Source organism: Rosa rugosa, chromosome 7 (genome assembly GCF_958449725.1).
Source record: "Rosa rugosa chromosome 7, drRosRugo1.1, whole genome shotgun sequence".
Lineage (NCBI taxonomy): Eukaryota > Viridiplantae > Streptophyta > Magnoliopsida > Rosales > Rosaceae > Rosa > Rosa rugosa.
Genome location: NC_084826.1, coordinates 22,528,317 through 22,551,789, shown reverse-complemented (window position 1 = coordinate 22,551,789; position 23,473 = coordinate 22,528,317). Strand labels below are relative to the sequence as shown.

General features: G+C 36.5%; 3 protein-coding genes across 6 annotated transcripts; all 3 read left to right on the top strand.

Moving 5' to 3' along the window:
* Positions 1-2,389: 2,389 nt before the first annotated feature.
* LOC133723761 (probable disease resistance protein At5g66900) lies at positions 2,390-6,935 on the top strand. Of its 2 annotated transcripts, XM_062150630.1 has the most exons (6): positions 2,390-2,488; positions 2,612-3,229; positions 3,791-4,194; positions 4,326-4,684; positions 4,824-5,035; positions 5,172-6,935. In XM_062150630.1, coding segments are annotated over exons 1-6 (2,424 nt in total). In that variant the 5' UTR covers positions 2,390-2,487; the 3' UTR covers positions 6,002-6,935. The 2 variants fall into 2 exon arrangements, with proteins under 2 accessions (XP_062006614.1, XP_062006613.1); XM_062150629.1 differs by lacking the exon at positions 2,390-2,488 and having other exon boundaries at positions 2,605-3,229.
* Positions 6,936-16,244: 9,309 nt separating this feature from the next.
* On the top strand, positions 16,245-18,280 carry LOC133721177 (cytochrome P450 93A2-like). The gene is made up of 2 exons (XM_062147716.1): positions 16,245-17,233; positions 17,329-18,280. Exons 1-2 carry the CDS (start codon positions 16,322-16,324, stop codon positions 17,971-17,973), a joined length of 1,557 nt encoding a protein of 518 aa, XP_062003700.1. The 5' UTR covers positions 16,245-16,321; the 3' UTR covers positions 17,974-18,280.
* Positions 18,281-19,067: 787 nt separating this feature from the next.
* On the top strand, positions 19,068-23,323 carry LOC133722278 (uncharacterized). 3 transcript variants are annotated; one of them, XM_062149130.1, is made up of 3 exons: positions 19,068-19,657; positions 21,248-21,315; positions 23,020-23,323. In XM_062149130.1, exons 1-3 carry the CDS (start codon positions 19,411-19,413, stop codon positions 23,185-23,187), a joined length of 483 nt encoding a protein of 160 aa, XP_062005114.1. In that variant the 5' UTR covers positions 19,068-19,410; the 3' UTR covers positions 23,188-23,323. The 3 variants fall into 3 exon arrangements, with proteins under 3 accessions (XP_062005114.1, XP_062005115.1, XP_062005116.1); XM_062149131.1 differs by lacking the exons at positions 21,248-21,315; positions 23,020-23,323 and adding an exon at positions 19,765-20,175 and having other exon boundaries at positions 19,075-19,657; XM_062149132.1 differs by lacking the exons at positions 21,248-21,315; positions 23,020-23,323 and adding an exon at positions 19,951-20,175 and having other exon boundaries at positions 19,084-19,657.
* Positions 23,324-23,473: the final 150 nt, after the last annotated feature.

Sequence of the window (23,473 nt, the reverse complement as noted above, 5' to 3'; positions counted from 1 at the left end):
GGTACAAGCAATTGAGCCATCTAATATGAAGTTGCCAGGGACCAACAAAGGAGACTTAATAAATTACAGAATAAGAGAAGAGTCAACTTCTAGCCATATGTGTTTCCAATCACGAACCCATGCCAGCTCAATTGCCTTAATCACAGCCATCACTTCTACCGCAATGGAACTAGAAATCTCAAGATTAAAAGCAAAAGCTCCAAGAAAACGTCCCATATGATCCCTAAAACAGCTCCATAACCTCCAACCCCATCATCATGCTTCCAGGTTCTATCAGAATTAATCTCAACCCAACCAATCAATGGGGAATGCCAATTCACCTCTATCACTCTGGGGGCACGACAGAATCTGCATTGGGCCCCAAAAGTGAGAATGTGAAAATTGTATATATATGACATCATCTTAACTATTGGTGTCATACTAAGTTCTAATTATCTATAATTACTTAAACTCGAATTAGTAATTTATAATATTAGATAAACAATTTTGTATTCTCAAAAAAGAAAATAACTTTTTTTTAAAAAAAACTATTCATCCAATGACTTTCTCAAAAAAAAAAAATATATATATATATATATATATATTGTTTAATACCATGATTTTCACAAAAAATTGTGAATTATAGCACGTGATTTTTGGCTAAAGACGCATGTTCTTAATTTCACACCAAATTTTTTCCACCTTCTAATAATTATTTTTAAATACTTTTTCAAACTAAACAAACTCAAAAACCAAGACAATATTTTTTTTCTTTTTTTTTTACGATTTTTGAAAATTGAAAACAACAAAATTCATATAAATGAAGTGAGTTTAAGGTTTTGATAATATGTGCCCAGTATCATTTGGTCTAGTGGCATAAGTCTCCATTTTATAAGTGGGAGGTCATGAGTTCGACTCACAATAGACTAGTTGTTGTATATGAGTTGTTTATTTGATAAAAAAAAAAAGTTTCGATAATATGTTAATTGAAAACATTCTAAAAATCATGCTCTATGAATGGTGAATTTCAAGAAAATAATGTTAACAAGGTTAACATGTATCGGCATGCAATTAGCCAATTACATTCCATGAATGCTCCCATGACACTTCTAACGTACCAATCCATGTAAAACTGTATTTCTATCCAAATTGTCATACTTCTTAATCTCACCATTGATAATAAAAAAATAAAAAAATAAAAACATCTTCTAACATATCATGAAAATTGTATCCCTCCATATATATACAAATTAATGTGTTAATATGATTAAACATTTTTGCTTTCTTGCCGAGTCATTTCTTATCATGATTTGGCGTAACAGAGTGTTGGTTTTGATAACTAGTTTGCAATCATGGTTACGAGGTCCTAAATCGCCATCATCTTTAGAAAAGCTTTTCTCTCATACCAACCTTTTCAAATTAAGTGTCTTACAATAAAAGTGAGAGCGTCCTCACTACAGTGCAAATTTACGATCCAAATTGTACATCTTTTAGGTTGATTTTGCAACATCATTCTTATAAAATTCATCTAAAGGTTTAAAATAACCTTAAAAGTGTTAAGCTTTTGGCCAATTAGATAATCTAAATTATATAAGAATGAGGAAAAGTATTTGTTATTCCATCCTAGTCCCAAGTTTGAAACTTGTTTTGGTCTACAACTCAAAAATACAAATTTACTTCAATCGGGAGAATTAATCCACAGAATAATGGAGTCTCATACATGGTGCTCCTGGTGTAATTTTCCTTGCACCAAAAGGTTCTCTTAAATAAAATATCTGTAAAGGCCAACTTTTATTTATTTAATGAATTAATAAATCAATAATACAAGTGCCCAGAGTTGGCAATGAAAGAGCAATGCTGTTTTCCATAGAAATATTGGTTGTTTTATTGTTCATAAAGCAACAGACTATTTATTTTGGTAGAAGAACATAATTAATTGGCTCATGAACTCTATTACACAAAATTGTCTACATCTTTCTCCGGGTTTAAGCATCGGTCTCTCCATTCTATAATGCTACTCAAGCAGGACTATAAGCACTCATGTGGGACAAATGAATTTCCAAACTTGATTGGATCGCGACTCTCTGTTTTTTTTTGTGTTTTTGAAATTAAGGATCGTGACTCTCATTTAAGAACAAAGAAAAAGAAAAAAAAAAAAAGAGTGTAAACATTGGGCTAGAATTTTTATTCCAATAATTGGCCCAAACAACGCGGCTCAAATACGGAACCTAGTTCTATCGTATACGCGGCCCTAGTTCTCACAAAGAATATACCAGGAGCCCGATCGGTTATTTCCTTTCCTGTAATTTTCATTTTTCACGAAAAGAACGATACTCTGTTAACTCTATTCAACAACCGCGTCAAACTGAAGAAGCTCTATTTAAACAAATGGACTGCTAGAGAGGGAGATTTCAAACAACGCAGCACTCTTTTGCTCATTGTGCAAGAAATAATATTCGTTGTTCTCTAAGAAAGCATTTGATTGTGACGATACCAACAACTGCAACAAGTAAGAATGAAGCGACAATCTTATTGTTTCTCTGGTTCCAAATGCGAATATGCGATTAACTCTTTTAAATTTTCTTCTGTAAAGTTTTGCTGATTTTGGCGTGTGTATGTTGTGTAATGGCAGTGGCATTTATAGGAGGAGCGGGTTTGTCAGTAACATTTTGGACGCTGTGTGATTCTGTTAAGCAAGTGAAGGAGCAGTTCAAACCCCAACTCGGGGATATCAAATCCACTCTGGACTCTTTGGAACCACTGATCAAAGAGATGGCAGAGTGTGAGAAGGAATTGGATGGTCAAGAGGAGGAACTAGAGAATCTTAGAGTGGAAATGGAGGAAGGAGTGGAGCTTATTCGCAAGTGCTCGAAAGCGAGCAGGTTCAAGCAGTATAAGTATGGCAGCCGGCTTGTTAAATTGAGCCAGTCACTTCAAAGATTGTTGGGGATACTCAAAGTGCAGGGAATAAGGGATGTGAAGAAGGCATTGGTTTCAGTGAGGAACATTGAGATTGTCGTGCAGAGAATTGAAGGGAATTGTGTAATACAGAACAATCAGTCTGAAAAAATTCAAGGGTGGTGTGCTGTGCCTGAGCCTCCAACAATTACGGTTGGATTGGATGTGCCTTTGTGGGAATTGAAGAAGAAGCTCTTTACTGACGGAGTTTCGATGGTGATAATTACTGCTCCAGGAGGATGTGGAAAAACTACACTGGCAACAAAGTTGTGCCAAGATGCAGAGGTCAAAGGTATTGTATATGATGATACTAATATATATATATATATAGTATATAGGCTTTCAATTGGTAAACTTTCAGTTCCTAATTGAAGACTTTACTGTGACATGAAACGTAATTTTATTTTTATAAGTGACATGTTAGATACAATATCTATTTCAGCTATAGATTGAGCTAGAATGTTATGCCTTGTATTAGAAATTTCTGTCAAGCTTTTTATTTCAATATGGCTAAGCGACAATAGTTTCAAAGAGACACTAGTCTTACTCTGCATAGTTCTATGTAAAGCCTTCCTCATTGCTGATACAATAGCCATGTAGGAAAAGTTACATATTTTTCAATATCTGATTGGTAGGAATTTTTATTATTGACAGTAACCAAGCATTTTTTTTACTTCAAGATAGGATGTGCCTTTTTAAGAAAACTGACTTCCTATTTGCATATATTAGGCCTCCATTTGAGTTTAGACATTCATTTTCAAGACTTCATCTGTGTATGTATTTATTCATTTTACAACTGCAGACAGAATTCAATTAACTCCTAGTGATACTTCCTTATCTTTTGTTTGGATAGATAAATTCAAGAGCAATGTCTTCTTTGTTACTGTTTCAAAGAAGCCCAACTTATACCTAATTGTACAAGAGCTGAATCATGGAACGGGTGGCCAGGTCCCCGATTTCCAAAATGAAGCAACTGCAGTTAGCTGGCTGCAGCAATTTCTGAAGCAAACAGGACAAAATCCTATGTTGTTGGTCCTAGATGATGTCTGGCCAGGATCAGAATTCATTCTTGAGAAGTTTGATGAATTAAAGATGTCAGATTACAAGATATTGGTAACATCAAGGTCTGCTTTTCCAAGATTTGGTTCTCCATATTATCTAGAATGTTTGAACGATGAAGATGCAATGGCACTTTTTCACCATGCAGCATCCTTAGGAGACAGGAGCTCTAATATTTCAGAAGATCTTCCAAGAAAGGTGATTTTCTTAGTCTGCAATACAAAAAATATATGCATATTGATGCAGGAAAGGATGATGAGAAACAAAATTCACAGGATGAATAATGACTGACTCAAATAGTAATTGACTAGATGAATTCTGCTTTGCAGATAGTAGAACGTTGTATGGGATTTCCACTTGCAATTACAGTTGTTGGAAGATCACTTTGCGGGCAGCCAATAGAGATTTGGCAAAAAAGAGTATTGGAATGGTCCAGAGGTTCTTCTGTTCTTGAGTCTGAACATGATTTGCTTGATTACCTCCAGAGTAGCTTAGATGCTTTGGATGGAGAGAAGTCTCTTATCAGGGAATGCTTCATAGACCTTGGTTTATTTCCCGAAGATCAAAGAATCTCTGCTACTGTCCTCATCGATATGTGGGCAGAGTTATATGGCATAGAAGACATTTCGTCCATTGTGAATCTCTATGAACTTGCCTCTCGGAGTTTGGCTAATCTGGTAGTCACAAGGTATGCAGGCTTTAGTTTCACTTGTGTGATTTTGTCATCCCAGTTTTTCCTTTATGTCAATGGGTATCTGCTTCTAATAATTTTCTACCGCAATATGTTGAAGGATTTTCTTAAGGAATTTAGTTTTGATTATAACCAGGAACGACAACAAGGATGGCGATGGCTATTACACTGAACACTTTGTTACACAGCTTGACATGCTTAGGGAGTTGGCTATCCAACAGATTAGTCGGGAACCACTACAACAGAGAATGAGACTTATGATTGACATAAGTGGAGACAACTTTCCTATGTGGTGGAAAGAACAAAAGTATCAATACCTCATCACTCGCGTTGTATCTATCTCGACAGGTTGTTACATCTCTTCCTTAACAAATAATTCACATTAACACATATGCACATGCAAGGCTCATAAACTTAAATTTCAACAGTATTTTGCACATATAATTTCTTTCCCATCTCACAGCATATACCATAATAATTGCAGACGAAGAGTTCTCATCTAAATGGCAAAACTTGCAACTACCAGAAGCAGAGGTTTTGATTTTGAACTTTCAGACCAAGTATTATGCCTTACCTGAGTTTGTGGAGAAAATGAATAAACTGAAGACTCTAGCACTCACAAGTTCGGGTATCAGTCCTGCTGAGTTGAATAACTTTCAATTAGTTGATTCGAAACCAAATTTAAAGAGAATCAGATTAGAACGAATTTCATTTCCTTCGATAAGCAGGTATCCTATTCAGTTGAAAAGTTTGAAAAAGATTTCTCTATTCATGTGTAGCATCGGCCAAGGTTTTGGTAACGGTTACATACATATATCAGAGGCGTTTCCAAATCTTGTTGAAATGAATATTGATTACTGCAATGATTTGGTGGAGCTGCCTGCCGATCTCTGTGACCTTATTCAATTGAAGAAACTCAGTGTCACCAATTCTCATAAGATCTCTGTCTTACCCGAAGACATTGGAAATCTAGTAAATTTAGAGCTGCTGAGGCTTAGGTGTTGTACAGACTTGTCAGAGTTACCCGGCTCGATTAGGAACCTCAAGAACTTAAACTTGCTTGACATATCAAATTGCTTTAGCCTTAAGGAATTGCCTGAAGACATTGGAGAAATGTGCAGTTTAGAGAAGCTCAACATGAGACAGTGCTCGAGATTGAATGAGTTGCCTTCATCAGTTGTGGATCTTGAAAAGTTAATGGAAGTGACATGTGATGAAGAGACAGAAATCTTATGGGAGCCCTTCTTACCGTATCTCAGGAACATACACATAAAGGTTGTGAAAGAAGATATGAACCTGAATTGGCTCCACTAGTCTCTGTTGAAAGTTAATGCACATTGATCATCTAAAATAATCTACATCAATCTAGAGAAGTCCAAGAGTTGCTAGATTGTCTAGAATTATCCAGTTATTACAGCAAGTATCTAGAAGAATCATGTAACTATGAATGTAATTAATTAAGTCTAACATGGTCTAGCATGATCTAGACTAGTCCATCAAGGTCGGTGGTACACTGGTACTAGTGAGTAAGTCGGTTAATCATCTCTATATATGTCTATTGATGTACTCTTCTAATTATTAATGAAACAATTAATCAAAGCTCCTCTATTAATAATCAAAAGCTCCCCACCTCTCCTCTGTTTTCCTTTCATACAACCTACCTCCTCTGTTTTTTTTAACTCAACCATCTTCTAGTCCTAGCCCACTACTACTAAAAACTTCCGCACCAAATACCAACAGTGGTATCAAAGCCACAAATTTTAACAGTCTCATTTCTGAGACCTTTCTTTTCTCAAATTAACAAATGTTGCAGCAATGCTGGTGATACACTTTAAATAGGCGTATAAATAAATCCCTGCAATCTCAATGGTTATCGATGGTAGTATAGGAAAGAGGGTGTCTCCTGTAGAGGATTGTGGCTCAACAATTGCAAAACAGACTCTGAAAACTCGAAACAGATACTAGACAAAGACAAAAATAAAAACTATACCTAGACTCAACTAAAAATTATAAAATTAAATACACACTAACTAGACACACAGACGAAGATGCACACGAAATTTGGGGGTAATAGGAGTTGAACTGCTATACTAAATAAAATGAAGAAAATGAGGGACAGAAGACTAATGAAAACAGAAAGCAATTAGGGGATTTTGGTTTTGATCAAATATGAGAAAACTAGCTAGGTACTACTTCTCACCACTAGACGATGATTACACCTATGATGTATTTACTAACATGTTCAATTCATTCAGATATCCTTACTCAAGCTAAGCCAATGATGTGTTGTACTTAACCTATCAATCTTTCTTACTTGGTATGTTAAGACAATGATGTTTTCAACTTAACTTAGCTTCTAGAATGGAACCTAGAGTGATGTTCTCGCATAGCCCTCACCTAGAAGTCATTAAGGTCTAAAATATTATGAATAAGGCTAGGCAATTTCGGTACTGATGTTGTCCTAATCTACCTAGATGTTGGTTTATATGAATAGTGCTCAAGTCATTCACTCGCTACTCTAGAATGCAAGTAGACATGATGATGATGCAAGACACTCATAGCTTTACGACCTAGCATGCATACTAATATTGCGCCCCATCAATAAACATACAAAGTTGATCAATGAACAAACAATAAACCAATGAATATATGAAATCCAAAGAACTTATTAAATAAACACCAACATCATAGTTACACCATGTCTAGGGCTGAAAGCAGCCCCTAACTAAAAGAAAATTAGCTACTCATCATCTTGGAAAACACACAAAAGAAATACATGAGTTTTGGAAAGAAGAAAGAATAAAAAAGATGAAAAACAGGACAAACGATCGATCTCCAGATTCCAGCGATCGATCGTTTCTGGGCTCCGAACTTTACTTCTTCTCCTTGAGTTGCTTGAATGGTTTCTTGCTTCTCTTGTGCTTTGTCCCCCTTGATTGTGACTTCTAAAAACCTTTTATTCCATCTTAAAACTCTTTTACTTTGTTTCCTTGTGGGTCTCTAACTGTTTGCTTCAAAGAAAAGTCATAATCCATCGAAAATCCTTATTGAATCAGAATTCCACGCACTTTCCTTCTTTAAGCATTATTTTCCTAATTTGCTTTAGAAAACCTAATAAACACAAAAACAATAAATCATCTAAAAATAATATAAAAAACTAACAAAGAAAAGCATAGAGTTAAATAATAATAATGTAGCATAAATATGCTCCTATCAGCTGGTATGATTCGTCTCAAAGGAACCTTAATAATCTGAACTTTCTGGACAGATCCAGTGATTAAGGAACTGTCGATGACATTGGAGATATGTGCATCCAGCGAAGCTCAATATCAAACAGTGCATCTGTTGTGAATCTTGGACAGTTAAAAGGAACTGATATGTGGTGATGAAGAGAAGAAAATTTGTGGGAACCTTTTGTTAGTATAAAATATTAAAATGTATATTGGCATTCCTTATTTTAAGAAAACTCTACCCACTAAGTTCAAGAGTTTGAAGCCCAAATCTGAAGACCATTTTGTTTTGTCTTCTCCATTGTGTTATGTTATCTTGCTGTCTTGTCGAAGACCATCTCTAAAGAAGAAAACTCCTCATGGCTCATGTAAGCTCATGTATCATTGTATAGATTTCACAAAAGATTGATGGTCCTTGATTTGCTGCAAAGATATGGGTTTTTCAATGCTTCCATTTTGTTCTTCTGCAATAGGTAGTGTGTCAAAATGGTGATTTGCATATTTAATCAAACTCTTGTGTCAGCTATGATTAAGGGGTATGGTTGTTAGTTTCTAGAATTGGCTTTTGCAATATGAAATTAGGGAGTATGGCTTTACCTACTCCAATTGAATTTAACTTGCTCTTATGTGAACTGATTTTCTTCTACTTCTATATATATGGAAAGTATGTTCCCTCTTTGGTGCATTGAAAATAGTTTGGTTTTCAATCCCTAGCTTTGTTATTCAAGAGTTTTATTTTTGGTTTCTTATTTTTTAAAGTGTCTTGTTCCATGTTGAAAACAGTTTGAAAAATACAAACTTTGCATTAATATTCATCTCTTGCATTCCATGAGGTCATTTGAGTACTGCAAGCTTCAAAGGTGAAATCTCCAAGAATTTGTTGCATTCATAGCTTGTGTCTATGCTGAAATTTCTAAGTGTTTCACTTGTGTAAACAGTTAACAAGGAGTGATCAAGGATTAAAATATCAGTTTTTACATATCTATCGGAACTTTGAAAAATGAGATATCGGAAATATCCGGTCTTTTTTTGAAAGAGTCAATTTATTGAAATTGCATAAAAATACATATGAATGTCAACTTCATCTACATCCAAAAAGAGACTCTAGGTGGTTGAAAGTCGCTCGCCGGTCTACGAACAAACTGCATAGACTATATAGAGTCACAGACAACACAGTACCAAATGATTCATATAATTGCATCACATTTTTTACACTCTTGCGCAGATTGTAACCCAATAGTCTGTTCTCTTTGTCTAAAAATTTAACATAATTTAGGCCAATTCCATATAATTGAGAAAGTGAATAAGTTACTTTTTGAAACATGGCTCCATCAAGTTTGTTTTCTTTTGCTGAAATTGCTTCATCATATTCTGAAAAAAGAAGAAGAATTGGCTGAAGTGAATTTCATTGATGTCAATCGATGTACATATACAGCAAGCAGACTTTGGCTACAAGTTAGTTTCTCCTATGATCAAGCTATCATCTATCAATGCTCACTACAATATAGGAATACAAAAGGAAACTGTTATATACAAAATATATATACTTTAGATTAATTTCCTAACACTCCCCCTCAAGTTGGAGAGTGGATGTCCTGCACTCCCAACTTGCTAAACATAGGAGTAAAGACTTCTTTTGCCAAAGCTTTAGTCAAGACATCTGCCAATTGGTGTGCTGAACCCACAAACCTTGTAGCAACGGATCCATCTTGAATCTTATCTCGGATGTAATGACAATCCATTTCAATATGTCTGGTCCGCTCATGAAAGACTGGATTTGCTGCAATATGCAACGCAGCTTTGTTGTCATAGTATAACAATGCAGGTTCTTGATGCAATACTCCCAAGTCTCAAAGAAGATATCTCAACCAAGTCAACTCACAACAAGTGCCTGTCATGGCACGATATTCTGCTTCAGCTGAAGAAAGCGACACTGTTTTCTGACACTTTGATCTCTATGAGATCAATGAGGGGCTAAGAAAGATACAGTAACCTATGGTAGACCTTCTAGTGAGTGGACAACCTACCCAATCCGAGTCACAATAGGCTCGCACCCTGAAATCACTATTTGAGGAGAAGAACAATCCTTGGCCAGGTGCGTTCTTAAGATAATGCATAACACGGAGTGCTGCCTCCATATGAAGCTTACGAGGCTGATGCATAAATCTGCTTAGTACGTGCATAGAATATGTAATATCTGGCCTTGAAACAGTAAGATATATCAATCTACCAACCAACCTCCTATAACGACCTGGATCCTTGAGTAAATCACTTTTATCAGACAACATCAAACCTCGCTCCATAGGAGTATCAATGGGTGCCGCACCTAACAATCTCGCATCCTCAATGATTTCTAAAACATACTTTCGTTGGGAAATAAAAATCACATTCTTAGAAGAAGATACCTTAATGCCAAGGAAATATTTCAAATGACCAAGATCCTTAAGATGAAAATGACTATGCAAGAATTTCTTAATTGAAGCTATACTCACAGCATAATTTCTAGTAATCAAAATATCATCGACATATATCAAGAGGGCAGTGAAAGACTTGCCTTGTGTTCTGGTGAATAAAGAGTAATCCGCTCGAGATTGAACATATCCTACAGCTTGAATAGCTTTTGAGAATTTTGAGAACCACTGCCGAGATGCTTGCTTCAAACAATACAGTGATTTATGTAATCGACACACCAAGTTTTCCTCCCCCTGTCTCTGAAGCCCTGGCGACACTGACATGTAAATCTCTTCATTAAGATCGCCGTGAAGGAAGACATTATTGACATCTAACTGGTGAAGGGACCACCCTCGAGTAGCGACCAAGGCAAGGAGACAACGGATTGTGATGATCTTGGCAGTGGGGGAAAATGTATCTTGATAATCAACACCTTCTAATTGAGTGAATCCCTTCGCTACCAATCGGGCTTCATACCTCTCGATGGAACCATCAGAACGGTGCTTAATCTTATACACCCATCGACATCCTATCGGTGTCTTACCTGCGGGAAGAGAGGTAAGAGTCCAAGTGTCATTGGTTTGGAGAGCCTGCAATTCGGAATGCATTGCCTCTTGCCACTCAGGATGAGCGGCGGCTTTCGAATAAGACCTGGGTTATGTGACATTACTGATTTGAGCAATAAAAGAACGATGTGCAGGCTTATATCTGTGATAGAAAATATAATTGGCCAGAAGATAGCGTGTACCTTTGGTCGTACTTGGAAGTAAGGAAGTCGATTGGTCGGAGCAAGCATGCGTGATGTGGGAGCAGATATAATCCTTGAGTTTCACCGGTGGATTATGGGGACGGCCGGAATGACGAAGAGGCTCGGCTTAAGGATCGGCTTGAGGCTTGGTTTGAAGCATGGGTGGAGGCTCGGGTGAAGTGGGATGAGACTCTGGTGGGGCTGGCGAGAGTGGAGGGGGCTGGTGATGATGATGGAGCGTGGAGATCGATCGGGTTTGGTGGGGCTGGAGTTTTGGGAAGGCGGGCATAGGTATGAAGTGTCGGACGAGGAGAGGATGGTGGTGCGGGGTCGGAATTATGAGTAGGAGTGAGGGTCTGGTGCGGGGTCGAAATGGTGGCCGTGGGTTCTGGTGCAGTTTCTTCTGGTGTGATTGATTTGGAAGGAGACGAAGACACGATTGTGAGATAGGGAGAAGATGAGGGTGAGACAGGAGGAAAGTCAAAAGATGATGTTGGGTCAGGTATAGGAAGAGGGATTGGGTCGTGAGAATGGGCCAGAGGGGAGACAGAAGAGATGGGCTGCGCAGATACATATGGAAAAACATTTTCATGAAAGAGCACATCTCGATTGGTGAAAACCTTTTTGGTTAAAAGATTGTATAATTTGTAAGTTTTTTGGCCAACGGGATAACCAATAAAAATGCAACCCATAGCACGATAATCGAATTTGTGTGAAGGGTGGACATTGGTAGCATAAGCTAGACAAACCAAACACACGAAGATGATGGTAAGGAGGTGGTTTCGAGTAAAGGCGCTCGAACAGAGTTTTGAAGGAAAGAAGAGGTGCAGGCAATCGATTGATGATGTGAACGGCATGAAGTGCACAATCTCTCCAAAATTGGGTAGGGAGTTGAGCATGAAATTTCAAAGCTCGGGTGACTTGTAAAATGTGACTATGTCTGCGTTCTACAACCCCATTTTGTTGGGGCGTGTAAACGCAGGAATGTTGAAAAACTACACCATTGTCATTGAAAAAGGATCGAAGTGAAAGGAACTCACTACCATTGTCACTACAAAAAGCTTTTATACGAGATGTGAATTTAGTGAAAACATTGCTGAAAAATTGATTCAAAATCGATTGTGCTTCCTCGTTGTGTCTCATAAAAAAAATCTAAGTGAATCTTGTGTAATCATCAACGATAGTGAGGAAATAATGGGCACCAGAAAGAGAAGAATGTTTATAACGACCCCAAATATCACAATGAATTAAATCAAACGGTTTTTCAGATGAGATGGAACCAACACCAAAAGGCATGCGATGTTGTTTAGCCAAAGGACAAATAAGGCAAGCATCAATAGGTTGAACTGAAGGATTTAAGAACTTCTTAGCAATGAATTTTAAAGGGGAACGGGAAACATGACCTAAACGACTATGTCAGAGATCGGTAGATGAGACTATGAGGTTTCAGGCTGGTCGATGGTTTGGTGATGAATGAGAATTGGTCAAGGTTTTCTTCGTTGGTGATGAATGGGAATTGGTCACGGTTTTCTTCGTTGCCAATGCCATCAAGTAGTATAATCCATCACGCTGCTTACCCAAACCAATCGTCCTCCTCGTAGCCAGATCCTGCAAAACACACCAATATGGGAAAAATTTCACTAAACAATTCAAACCCCTTGTCAGATGACTGACCGATAATAGATCAACTTTGAATGTAGGCACACACAATACATCACTCAGGTAATACACAGAATTCAGAGGCAATGATCATTTTGCAACAATATTAGCCTTCTCTCCGCTAGGTAATAACATAGGAGGCAATGAACAATTTTTACTCTTATACGAGAATAATTTAGGAGATGAAGAGATGTGATCCGTCACCCGCTGTCAATGATCCAGCTGCAGGAAGCGATCTTAGATAGACTTGGTTAGTTACAGCAGCATTGGCTTGTGAATTAGAGCACCGTGGTCGACTTGGATTGAACACTATCACTAAGACCGGATGATCAGAATGATCAATGAAAAATGATTTCAAATTTTGATTTCCCATGGAGACGAGATCGAGGATTGTTGTATGAGATATAGAGCACAACGGAATGAGAAGAAAATTTGTTGCACGAGAGACAAGGTGCAGCGGCTATGGAGTCAGGATTTTAGTCCTGCTCTGATACCATGAAAAAAAAGAAGAATTGGCTGAAGTGAATTTCATTGATGTCAATCGATGTACATATACAGCATGCAGACTTTGGCTACAAGTTAGTTTCTCCTATGATCAAGCTATCATCTATCAATGCTAACTACAATCTAGGAATACAAAGGGAAACTGTTATATATAGAATATATATACTTTAAATAGAAGATTTGCTAGATTAATTTCCTAACATATTCTCCTCGCCCAGATTCGTCTTCAGGGAATTTCTTCTCACCTGGATTCCACTGCTCACTCAGATTTTCCTCAAAGGGAATACTCCTAACCTAGATTCGCTTTGAGAGGATTTCTCCTCACTCAAATTCGCCTTTTGCATTGTGAGAATTACTTCTCACCCAGAATCACCTTGAGCGGATTTCTCTTCACCCAAATTCGCCTTGAAGGGATTTCACTTCACCCAAATTAATATACCTTCAGAGGTTTCACTTCAAGGTATTTTTCCCAAACAGGTTAATGTACCTCTTTATTAGGCCATATCCTGACTGGAAACCATTGTTAAAATTTTACATCTTGATATAACCTCCATATTCCATAATGTATGTTTCACTGTGAACAACTGAGTTTTTTTTTTTTTTTTAATATTTTATTTTTTTTTATCAGATTTTACAGATATGTCTTCATTTTATCGGGGATTTATTCCAAATATCTAACATGTCAGGGATATTTAACGATATCGGAGAAATTTCGCGGAAACGGTGGAAGATAAGATAATTTCCCCCATGATATATCGGTCCCTCCAAAAAGGGACATATCGGGGGATATATCCCTGGAAGTGATTACAAACAGTCTAGTGAGTCAGTCTAGAAAAGATTGCCGCGGTCAATGCAATCCCTGTGTTGTAAACTTGATACCGAGAGATCTCAATTCCTCTTATTCCATCAACTACTCTTAGTCTTGAATTCTGTTAGGAGGGGAGATTAATATATATTTTTATGTATTCTTCTAATTTCTACGTGTATTAAACTATTCCAGTACCACTAGGTAATGCAAACTGCATTATTCTGCACTATAATAACAGTGGAGTAACGCGTGTACAACATCAAGACTCACTTGTTACTTTCCAAAGGGAAATTTCAATAAAGGCTAAATCATGTAGTGGTCGAAATTAAAAAAATTGGACTCTGTTTGTTGCCATCTAAGAAATAGTAGGACTTGTAATTCATTTTGGGAAGAACCATGAGTCTGATTGTCTGAACATGACCGATAAGAGTTTTTTAAGTCTTCATCGGTTCATCCCCAGTCTTCATTTGAATGACTGAATGAGAACAAACTTCGCCATCTATTCTTTTAAGTCTAAGTCTTTGTCCGCTTCTAAAAGACTAAAACTAGCTAATAAAAGTCTTCTGAAAGAGCCGGTGACCTCGCTTTCCTTTCATTACCGCTAGGAAAGTTCCATCGACGCGGTAACTCTCAAAATAGTGGTTGTTGTTTACACAGTTCCTCGAGTATCGATGAGTCTCAACTCTCAAGTCAGCAGTCAATATCACATTGATACTATGTCCTACTCTTCCCTACGTGGTATCTTCCGAAAGTTAAAAGCAAAGAGCAAAGAACCCGAGTCTGACAACCAAGTTTTCTTTTCTCACTGAAGCACTTCACATTTCTTCTTTCTTATATATCTTGATTCGTATTTTAGAGCTGCCGCGCATGTCATTGAAAGAGATCAGAAATCTTATATAAGATCAAAACTTGGCTTGCCACCGATTTAGATGTGATAACAAATTGTATTTAAAGTTATAGACTTGTTTTTTATCATTGCATATTTCAATTAAAAAAGGAAAAAGCTGAAGACTTTCGTCAGATTCTAGAAGTCTAGTAGAAGAATCTATCGCCTCATTTCATTTTTATTTTCTGCTATGGTCTACTCCGGAAATTTCCCTATATATTAACGACTTATCATCTTATGACAGTAAATTTCTAACATATAGTAAATGGATACTCTTTGCGATGAAGGCTTTCTCATTGTAATATTTCGCTTCTTTTGGTCATGATCCATGACATTTACGTCTTTTCAAGAATTATAAATTCCTATTTTCTATACAGATGTGTCTAATACTAATCCCGAAATACCTAATTGCTTATGCATTATTTGTTTCCTACTAGAAATAATTGAAGAAGGACCAGATGACGTGGGGGAGAGGTTGGGATTTTGAAATTGATGTTGTACCTTTGGTGATTCTTAATCAGAAGGACCAAACTAATCAGTATCCAAAAAAAGGACCACAAAATAAAACCTTTTATTCTAAATTGCATTATATGTACGGCTTTCATATGTATAATTTACAAGCTAGGGACCATTGGCTAAGATACAAGTATCCAACCACTAAGCTTATGCATAATTTGACTCTGGTTAGAAATAATTGTGGGAAGGACAATGATGGATAAAGAGAGATATGTAAGATGTTTGTTGCATATCAACCTCTGTATTTTTTTTTTTTAAATATGATGGAAAATCACAATTTGTTGGTGACTTTGATTTCCCAATTGTTTACTACCTAAGAGCCGTGCTTTCCTTGAGTTTGAGAACCTTGCTTTAAGGGAAAGTTCTATAGTACATACTAGTATGTCATACTCACATTTACAAATGTGACAACAAATTTGTTGTCATTGTGGTAACTTGAATCCTATTTTGTGTAATCTTAGTTCTATTAATGATAATTACACCACCTACGACCTTATTACAAATTTTTGAACAAATTTGTTGTCAATATTGCAATTTTTGTTTAACTACATGTAAATAGTGTAAACGAATGCAGTAACTTTGTTCTCAATATTGTAATTTTGATTCATATAAATTGTAATTTTTGTTCAAATAGATGTAAAATCAGTGTATGATAAACATCACAGTATCATAGCTTGTCTCAAATGGCATTTTCATCTTCATGCATGTCATGTTCTACTGGACCTGTCTATAAATCCGATCGACCTAATCCAACAAGCATATATTTCAATCCTTATAAATTTAGTCATCTTATTCAAACTCCTTTATAGACACTCTTTTCCATTCAACCATTATGGCGAATTTCCATGAGTACCTTGTTCTTCTCCTCATATGGTTAGTCCCTTTCATCTTTTTCCGAACCATCTTCACCAAATCTCGAACTCACCATCGTCTGCCTCCGAGTCCACGGGCCCTTCCCATCATCGGACATCTTCACCTCCTTGGCCGAATCCCTCACCAAGCTCTTCACAAGCTCTCATCCCGACACGGACCCCTAATTCAACTCTACTTTGGCTCCAAACCCTGTGTCGTCGTTTCCTCACCAGAAATGGCCAGAGAATGCCTAAAAACCCATGAAATGTCCTTCTTGAACCGTCCCAAAATGACCAACGTAGACTACCTTACTTATGGCTCAGCCGACTTTGTCATGGCACCTTATGGACCTTACTGGAAATTTATGAAAAAGCTTTGCATGTCTGAGCTGCTTGGAGGCCGAATCTTAGACCAAAATCTACCAATTAGGCACGAAGAGATAGAGCGATTCTTACATTTCATGGTTAAGAAAGCTGACAAGGGAGAACAAGTAGATGTTGGAGGAGAGCTTGTACGGTTAACAAATAACATCATCTCGCGGATGACATTTAATCGAAGGTGTTCGGATGATGATGAAGAAGCATACGAGGTGAGGGAAGTGCTGGAAGAGATGTGTGAGCTTGCCGGGAGGTTCAATTTCTCGGATATGTTTTGGTTCTGCAAGAATTTGGACTTGCAAGGATATGGAAAAAGGCTTAAAGATGTGCGTAACAGATATGACAAAATGATGGGAAAGATTATGGAGGAGCATGAGGAGTCAAGAAGGAAGAGGAAGAATGATCCATCTAAATGTGATAACCCAGTGAATTTGCTTGATATTCTGCTTGATATATATGAAGACCAAAGCTCAGAGATCAAATTGACAAGAGAGAACATAAAGGGCTTTATCATGGTAGCTAGGCAGTCTTTTACTTGCACGTTCATTATTTTCAGATAATTTTTTAAAGCTTTTTTTAAGAAACCTAATATGTTATTCTAATCTTGCAGAATATGTTCGGTGCTGGGACTGATACATCATCGGTAACAATAGAATGGGCACTATCGGAGCTAATCAACCGCCCAAACGTGATGGCAAAAGCAAGAGAAGAAATTGATTCCATAGTGGGAACCAACAGATTAGTAAAAGAATCTGATATCGTCAATCTTCCCTATCTCCAAGCCATAGTAAAAGAAACACTGAGGCTTCACCCAACAGGCCCAATGATCGCGAGAGAGAGCACTGAACATTGCACCATCAACGGCTATGATATTCCGGAGAAGACCAGACTCTTTGTCAACGTTTGGGCCATCAATAGGGACCCAAAGCACTGGAAGGACCCGCTCGAGTTCGTGCCGGAGAGGTTTTGGAAGAGCACACTGGATGTGAGAGGCCAGAGCTTCCAGTTTCTGCCGTTTGGGAGTGGAAGAAGAAGTTGCCCTGGAACAAGTTTGGCTCTTCAGGTTGTTCATGCAACACTAGCAGCTGTAATTCAGTGCTTTGATTGGAAGGTTGAGGATGGAGCTGCTGGAATTGATGGTACGGTGGGGATGGAAGAAGGACCTGGGATATCACTTCCTAGGGCTAAATCTCTGGTTTGTGTTCCTTCGGTCAGGTTTAGCCATTTCCATCAACCTGATATTGCTCTTTCTTAGATCCCTATGTAGTGTCTTTTTTATTTGTCCTGCATCAAGTGTAGCATGCTGGTGGTTCTGTTGGCTTTGTCTTCACTCGGATCTGCTCGGTGGTAGTTTTTCTGTTTGGTTATCGTACGGAACGAATCAAAGCCAGTAAGGCAGTAACTAGGTCAAAAAATTTCAAGTTCAATAATGCGGTTTCACTGTCGACTGTAACAGTGTAATTAATCGTGTGCAGAACATTTCATCATATCATACCCTTTACAGATATCAGTGGAATAATTTGATCACTTCTCAATCAAAATCAATCATGTACCTATCATAAGACGTGGCATAGTTACTAGTTTAATTACATTATAACTAGCAACTTTCTTCTTATTGAGTTTGTCACCTGTAGACATGGGAATGTCTACTAGAGTATTTCTGCATCTCAATAGACATCCTGATCTATCTCCAAAATGTTTTATCAAGGCCTTTTATATTAAAAACTATTAACAAAAGTTGTTGGGTCTAGATGTGTTCGTATTACTATTTGCCAAAAAAATGTCATCCACCCGCGTATAACTAAAGATTAAAATATCGATTTTTATATGGGCAAATGATATAGGGCCTCAATGAGGCCTAAGATTTGTGGCCTCAAATTGTAAGTGTTATGCCATGTAAGCAAATACAAATTTTATTTTCAATTCCGCATAATAAATCTTGGCATATCATACTATTGCAACACCAACTTTACACTTTTATATAATTTCTTTCTAGATGTTAGAGGGTGAATCAATTACATTAATAAATTAAATTAGGTGACGAAAAAAAAAAGATCAGCTATTAATTATGTATTAATTAATTTAAGAGATATGTCTACAAATTCTTTGACAAATATTTTTCTTCATTTAAGTAGATTCTTTCCTATAATTTTTCTTTCCAAATAGCATCAATATAGTCAAGAAATAGACATTAACTTTTCTTTCTAAATATTGATTAATTTCATCCAAAAAAATAGCATTAATAAATTGAATTTGAAAAATACGGATGTCTAAATTAAGAGGTAAAAAAAAATTCCAGCTATTTCAAACAAAAAATAATAAACTCAAATATAACGGGTAAACCCTCGCTGCATAAAGAGAAGAAAAAAATTAATAAAAGAATATATATAAGGAGAGTGAAATTTGCACTTCTCAAATTGTAAACCACAATCCTACCTTCTATATTTTGTACTTTTATAATTTTCCTTCCATGTCTTTCCCATTCTACCCTTAGAATTCTGACTCACTCTCTCATCTACCTCTTTCTTTCATTGATGTTTCTACTTCTCTCCCCATCTGCATCTTCTCCATAGAGAACATAATATCTCAATTCCTAATCTCTAATTCTACCTCTAAATGAGATGGATTCTTTTTTGGACTCACCAGTTGCCAAGCCGAGGTGGCGATCAGAGGCCATGTGTGCCACCCAAGCATGGATTTCATGACCCCGAGAAAGCTCACATTTGATCAAGTGGAGTTGGAGTCCAACAATCAAAGTAGCAGCATCAAGAAAGTGGGTTCTGGTGTTAAGAAGAAGATGTGTACTGCTGGGTTTAATCTTAACTTGAGTGCATTGAAGAACAAGAAGTGGAAAAGCAAGAAGAACAAGATGGCATTGGTACCTAATGTCTCTTCAACTCCTATTAAGGGTAATCGTTACTCCATTGCCTCGATCAAAGGTACTGCAATTTTTCCTGGGTTCTGTAGATCTCTACTTTAGTTTTGTTTATTTGTATTATTTCAATAAATTGAGCTCTTTTTAGAAGAAAGAATCTGAATTGCGCAGAGGGTATTACATCACTGGATTTGAGATTAGACCCATTAGATTTTATATCAACAATAAGGATTCAGGGAGTTCCAGAAAGAGGGATGAGAAGCTTTTTCAAAATTAGAGTTTTAATGAATTCAGTAACTGATAGTCTTCGGTTTGATCTGTTATTGGTTTCTTAACTGTAAATGTGTTTGGTTCAAGTATGGAATAAGGGCAAGATCATGTATGGAAGAATCGAGAGAATCATCAGTTAGATTCTATAAATGCGGCGAGCAAGGGCTTCTGCAAATCTCGGGTCTCAGCCAAAATGGATTTCTGCTTTCTGGGGAGGAACATTGGTTAACCAAATAGTATAAATAACTTTAAGGGTAATATTGAAAAATCACTGCCACAAAGATGAAGAAAATATTAAAAAATATAGAGGGAGTATGGTTTACAATTTTTTTTTTTTTTTGATCAAAAGTATGGTTTACAATTTGGGGAGTGCAAATTTCACTCCTCTATATATAATCATATGAATATTTATTTTTCACATTATATTTTTAAAATTTACAGGAACCCAAAAAAGGTTTAATTCATATACATGTGTTATACAAATCTATTGATCAAGTGTATGTGCAAATCTATTGACTGAATTACATGAAATATTTTCTATTCTTGATTGAAGAAAAAAAAAATTGTTGTTTAAATCTAAGCATGAGTGTAATGAAAAAAAAAAAAAAACCAAAATAATTTTTGTTTAGAAGAAAGCAAAATAACTTGGATTCATTAGATTTTGGAAGGATATATAAATGGTCTTTTTCTCAAGAATTACATGTCATGATTTGACAAATAGGTAATTTGTGTAGGTGACATGACATGACACCTAAGATTGAGGTCTCAAATCTTAGGCCTCATTAAGACCACAAATCATTTTTCTTTTTATATATTTATCAATACTTTGAAAAAATGAGATATCAGAAATATCGAAAATATTATGAAAAAGAAATTTCTTACCAGAATCAAATTATTAGATTTACATATAAATAAATATGAATGTCAACTTCATCTACATCCAAAAAGAGACTGTACGTGGTTTAAAAGTCGCACGCTAGTCTACGGAAGTACAACAATCAAACAAAGACATATGACCCATATAGTACGAATTCTTATGATGAACATGATAGTCATAGACTCATAGATTTCTTTAGAGCTGCTGACTATTTCCCTTATAAAGAGATAATAAGGATGAATCCAATTAGATAACTGGTCATGTACTTCTCCACATTGATTATATCCATAAGTGTCATAGCCAAATTGATTGTTGACTTCATTTTAGGTGGTATTTGAGGTCTCACTGCGCTCTGTGCCTAAACTGATAGAGTCAAAACTTAAGGCAACTGTAACAACATCAGATGTGGTACTTTGATCATCAGTTGCATTTCTAGTCCTCCTCCCATAAGCAATATTCTCTTGAGCACCATAACCAATTGTTCTAACTCCGTGGTGTTCATCTTAGGTGGCATGATCAATATAATTGAGAAAGATGAAGTGAGTGAGTTACTTTTTGAAACATCGCTCAATCAGGTTTGTTTTCTTTCTTTGAAATTGCTCCATCATGATTTCTCCTCACCCGGATTTGCCTTGACATGATTTTTTCTCACCTGGATTCGCCTTGAGGGGAGTACTCCTTACCCATATTCGCTTTGAGGAGATTACTCCTCACCCATGTTGGCCTTAAGGGGATTTCTCCTCACACAGGTCCACCTTTTGGGAATTACTTCTCCTCACTTAGATTCTCCTTGAGGGGATTTCTCCTCACTCATATTTGCCTTGAGGGAATTTCGCATCATCCAAATATTCCTTACGAGGTTTCACCTCAAGACATTTTTCCAAACAGGTTGCGTTGCCTTATGCCATTTCCATACTAGATTTCTTAAAATTTAACACCCCCTTATAACCACCATATTCCATAATGAAGGTTTCTCTATAAAAAGCTAAGTAATTTTTTTTTTCCTCTCGTCAGATTTTATTGATATTTCTTTATTTTATCAGAATATATCCTAAATATCTTATATATCATGGATACTTGATAATATTGGAGAAATTTCGCATAAATGGTGGAAGATAAGATATTTTCCCTCTATGATATATCTGTCACTCCAAAAAGGAATATATCGAGGCATATATTAGAGATTTCGCAGATATTTCAATTATATGATATAACACAACAAAAATAAAAGTTCTTCTACTAGTCTTCAACACTATTTTAATTAGGGATACTTCCTACGCATGAGGTCCCTTTAAAATAAGATCGTTCCTCTTAAGCACCCTTTGTTTCTTATATATAAATTTTACTTACCTAAACTACTCTTCTTCCTTATGAAGTATGTCTACTTACTTAGGAGTTAGGACAAGGGTCCGTCACGTCATAGTATTGTATCACAGATGTATCAACAAAATATATTTTAACTAAATTTTGTCCCAAATCACCCTCAGAATCCGAGCCCGCCATATCACACTACATCAACAGAACACACTTTCACTAATTTTGTCCCAAATCACCATCTGGGCCCGGGCTCACCACATCACACTGTATCAAAATTGTACCAAACATGTATCACAAAAACACATTTTCACTCAAATTTTGTCTCATATCACCCTGGGCCCGGAAAACCATCAATGTTATATCACACTTGTATCAAAGCTGTACCAAACATATATCACAAAAACACATTTTCACTCAATTTTTCACAAAATCACCCTTGGGACTCGAGTCACGACATCATGTTGTTTCAAAGTTGTATCACACCTATATCAAGGTTGTATCACCAAAATACATTTTCACACAAGTTTGTCCCAAATCACCCTTGGGTTCCAAACATGCCACGTCATGCTCTATCAAAGCTGTATAACACATGTATCAAAGTTGTATCAAACATATATCACACCAACACATTTTCAATCAATTTTGCACCAAATCACCCTTGGAACTCGGGCCTGCCACGTCATGTTGTATCAAACCTGTATCAAACTTATATCACATATATTTTTACTCAAATTTTGTACCGTATCACCATTGAGACTCGGGTTCACCACATCATGCTGTATTACACATGTATCAAAACTATATCAAACTTATATTACAAAACTAAAATTTCACTCAATTTTGTACCAAATCACCCTCAGAACTCGGGCTTCCATGTCATATTATATCAAAGATGTATCACACATGTGTCAAAGCTATATCACACCTGTATCACCAGAATACATTTTCATTCAATTTTGCAGCAATTCACCTTCGAGATCTGGACTTGCCAAATCATGCTGTATCACACATGTATCAAAGTTGTATCAAACATGTATTGCACAAATACATTTTCACTACACCAAATCACCCTCGGAACTCGGATCTGTCATGTCATGCTGTACCACACATGTATTAAACATGCATCATAAAAACACATTTTCGCTCAATTTTGCATCAAATCACCTTGGGGATTCGGGCCATCACGTCATGTTGTATCAAATTAAGTTGTATCATACCTGGCCTATATTAAAGCTGTATCAAATATGTATCATCTAAACACATTTTCACTTAAATTTTGTTTCATATCACCCTCGTGCGTGGGCCTACCACGTCATGTTTTATCAAAGTTGTATCATGACGAATTGAAACCCAATTATATACATTAGCTTAACATGCATGAGCATGACCGTCAATTTCCATAAGCTTAAAGACATG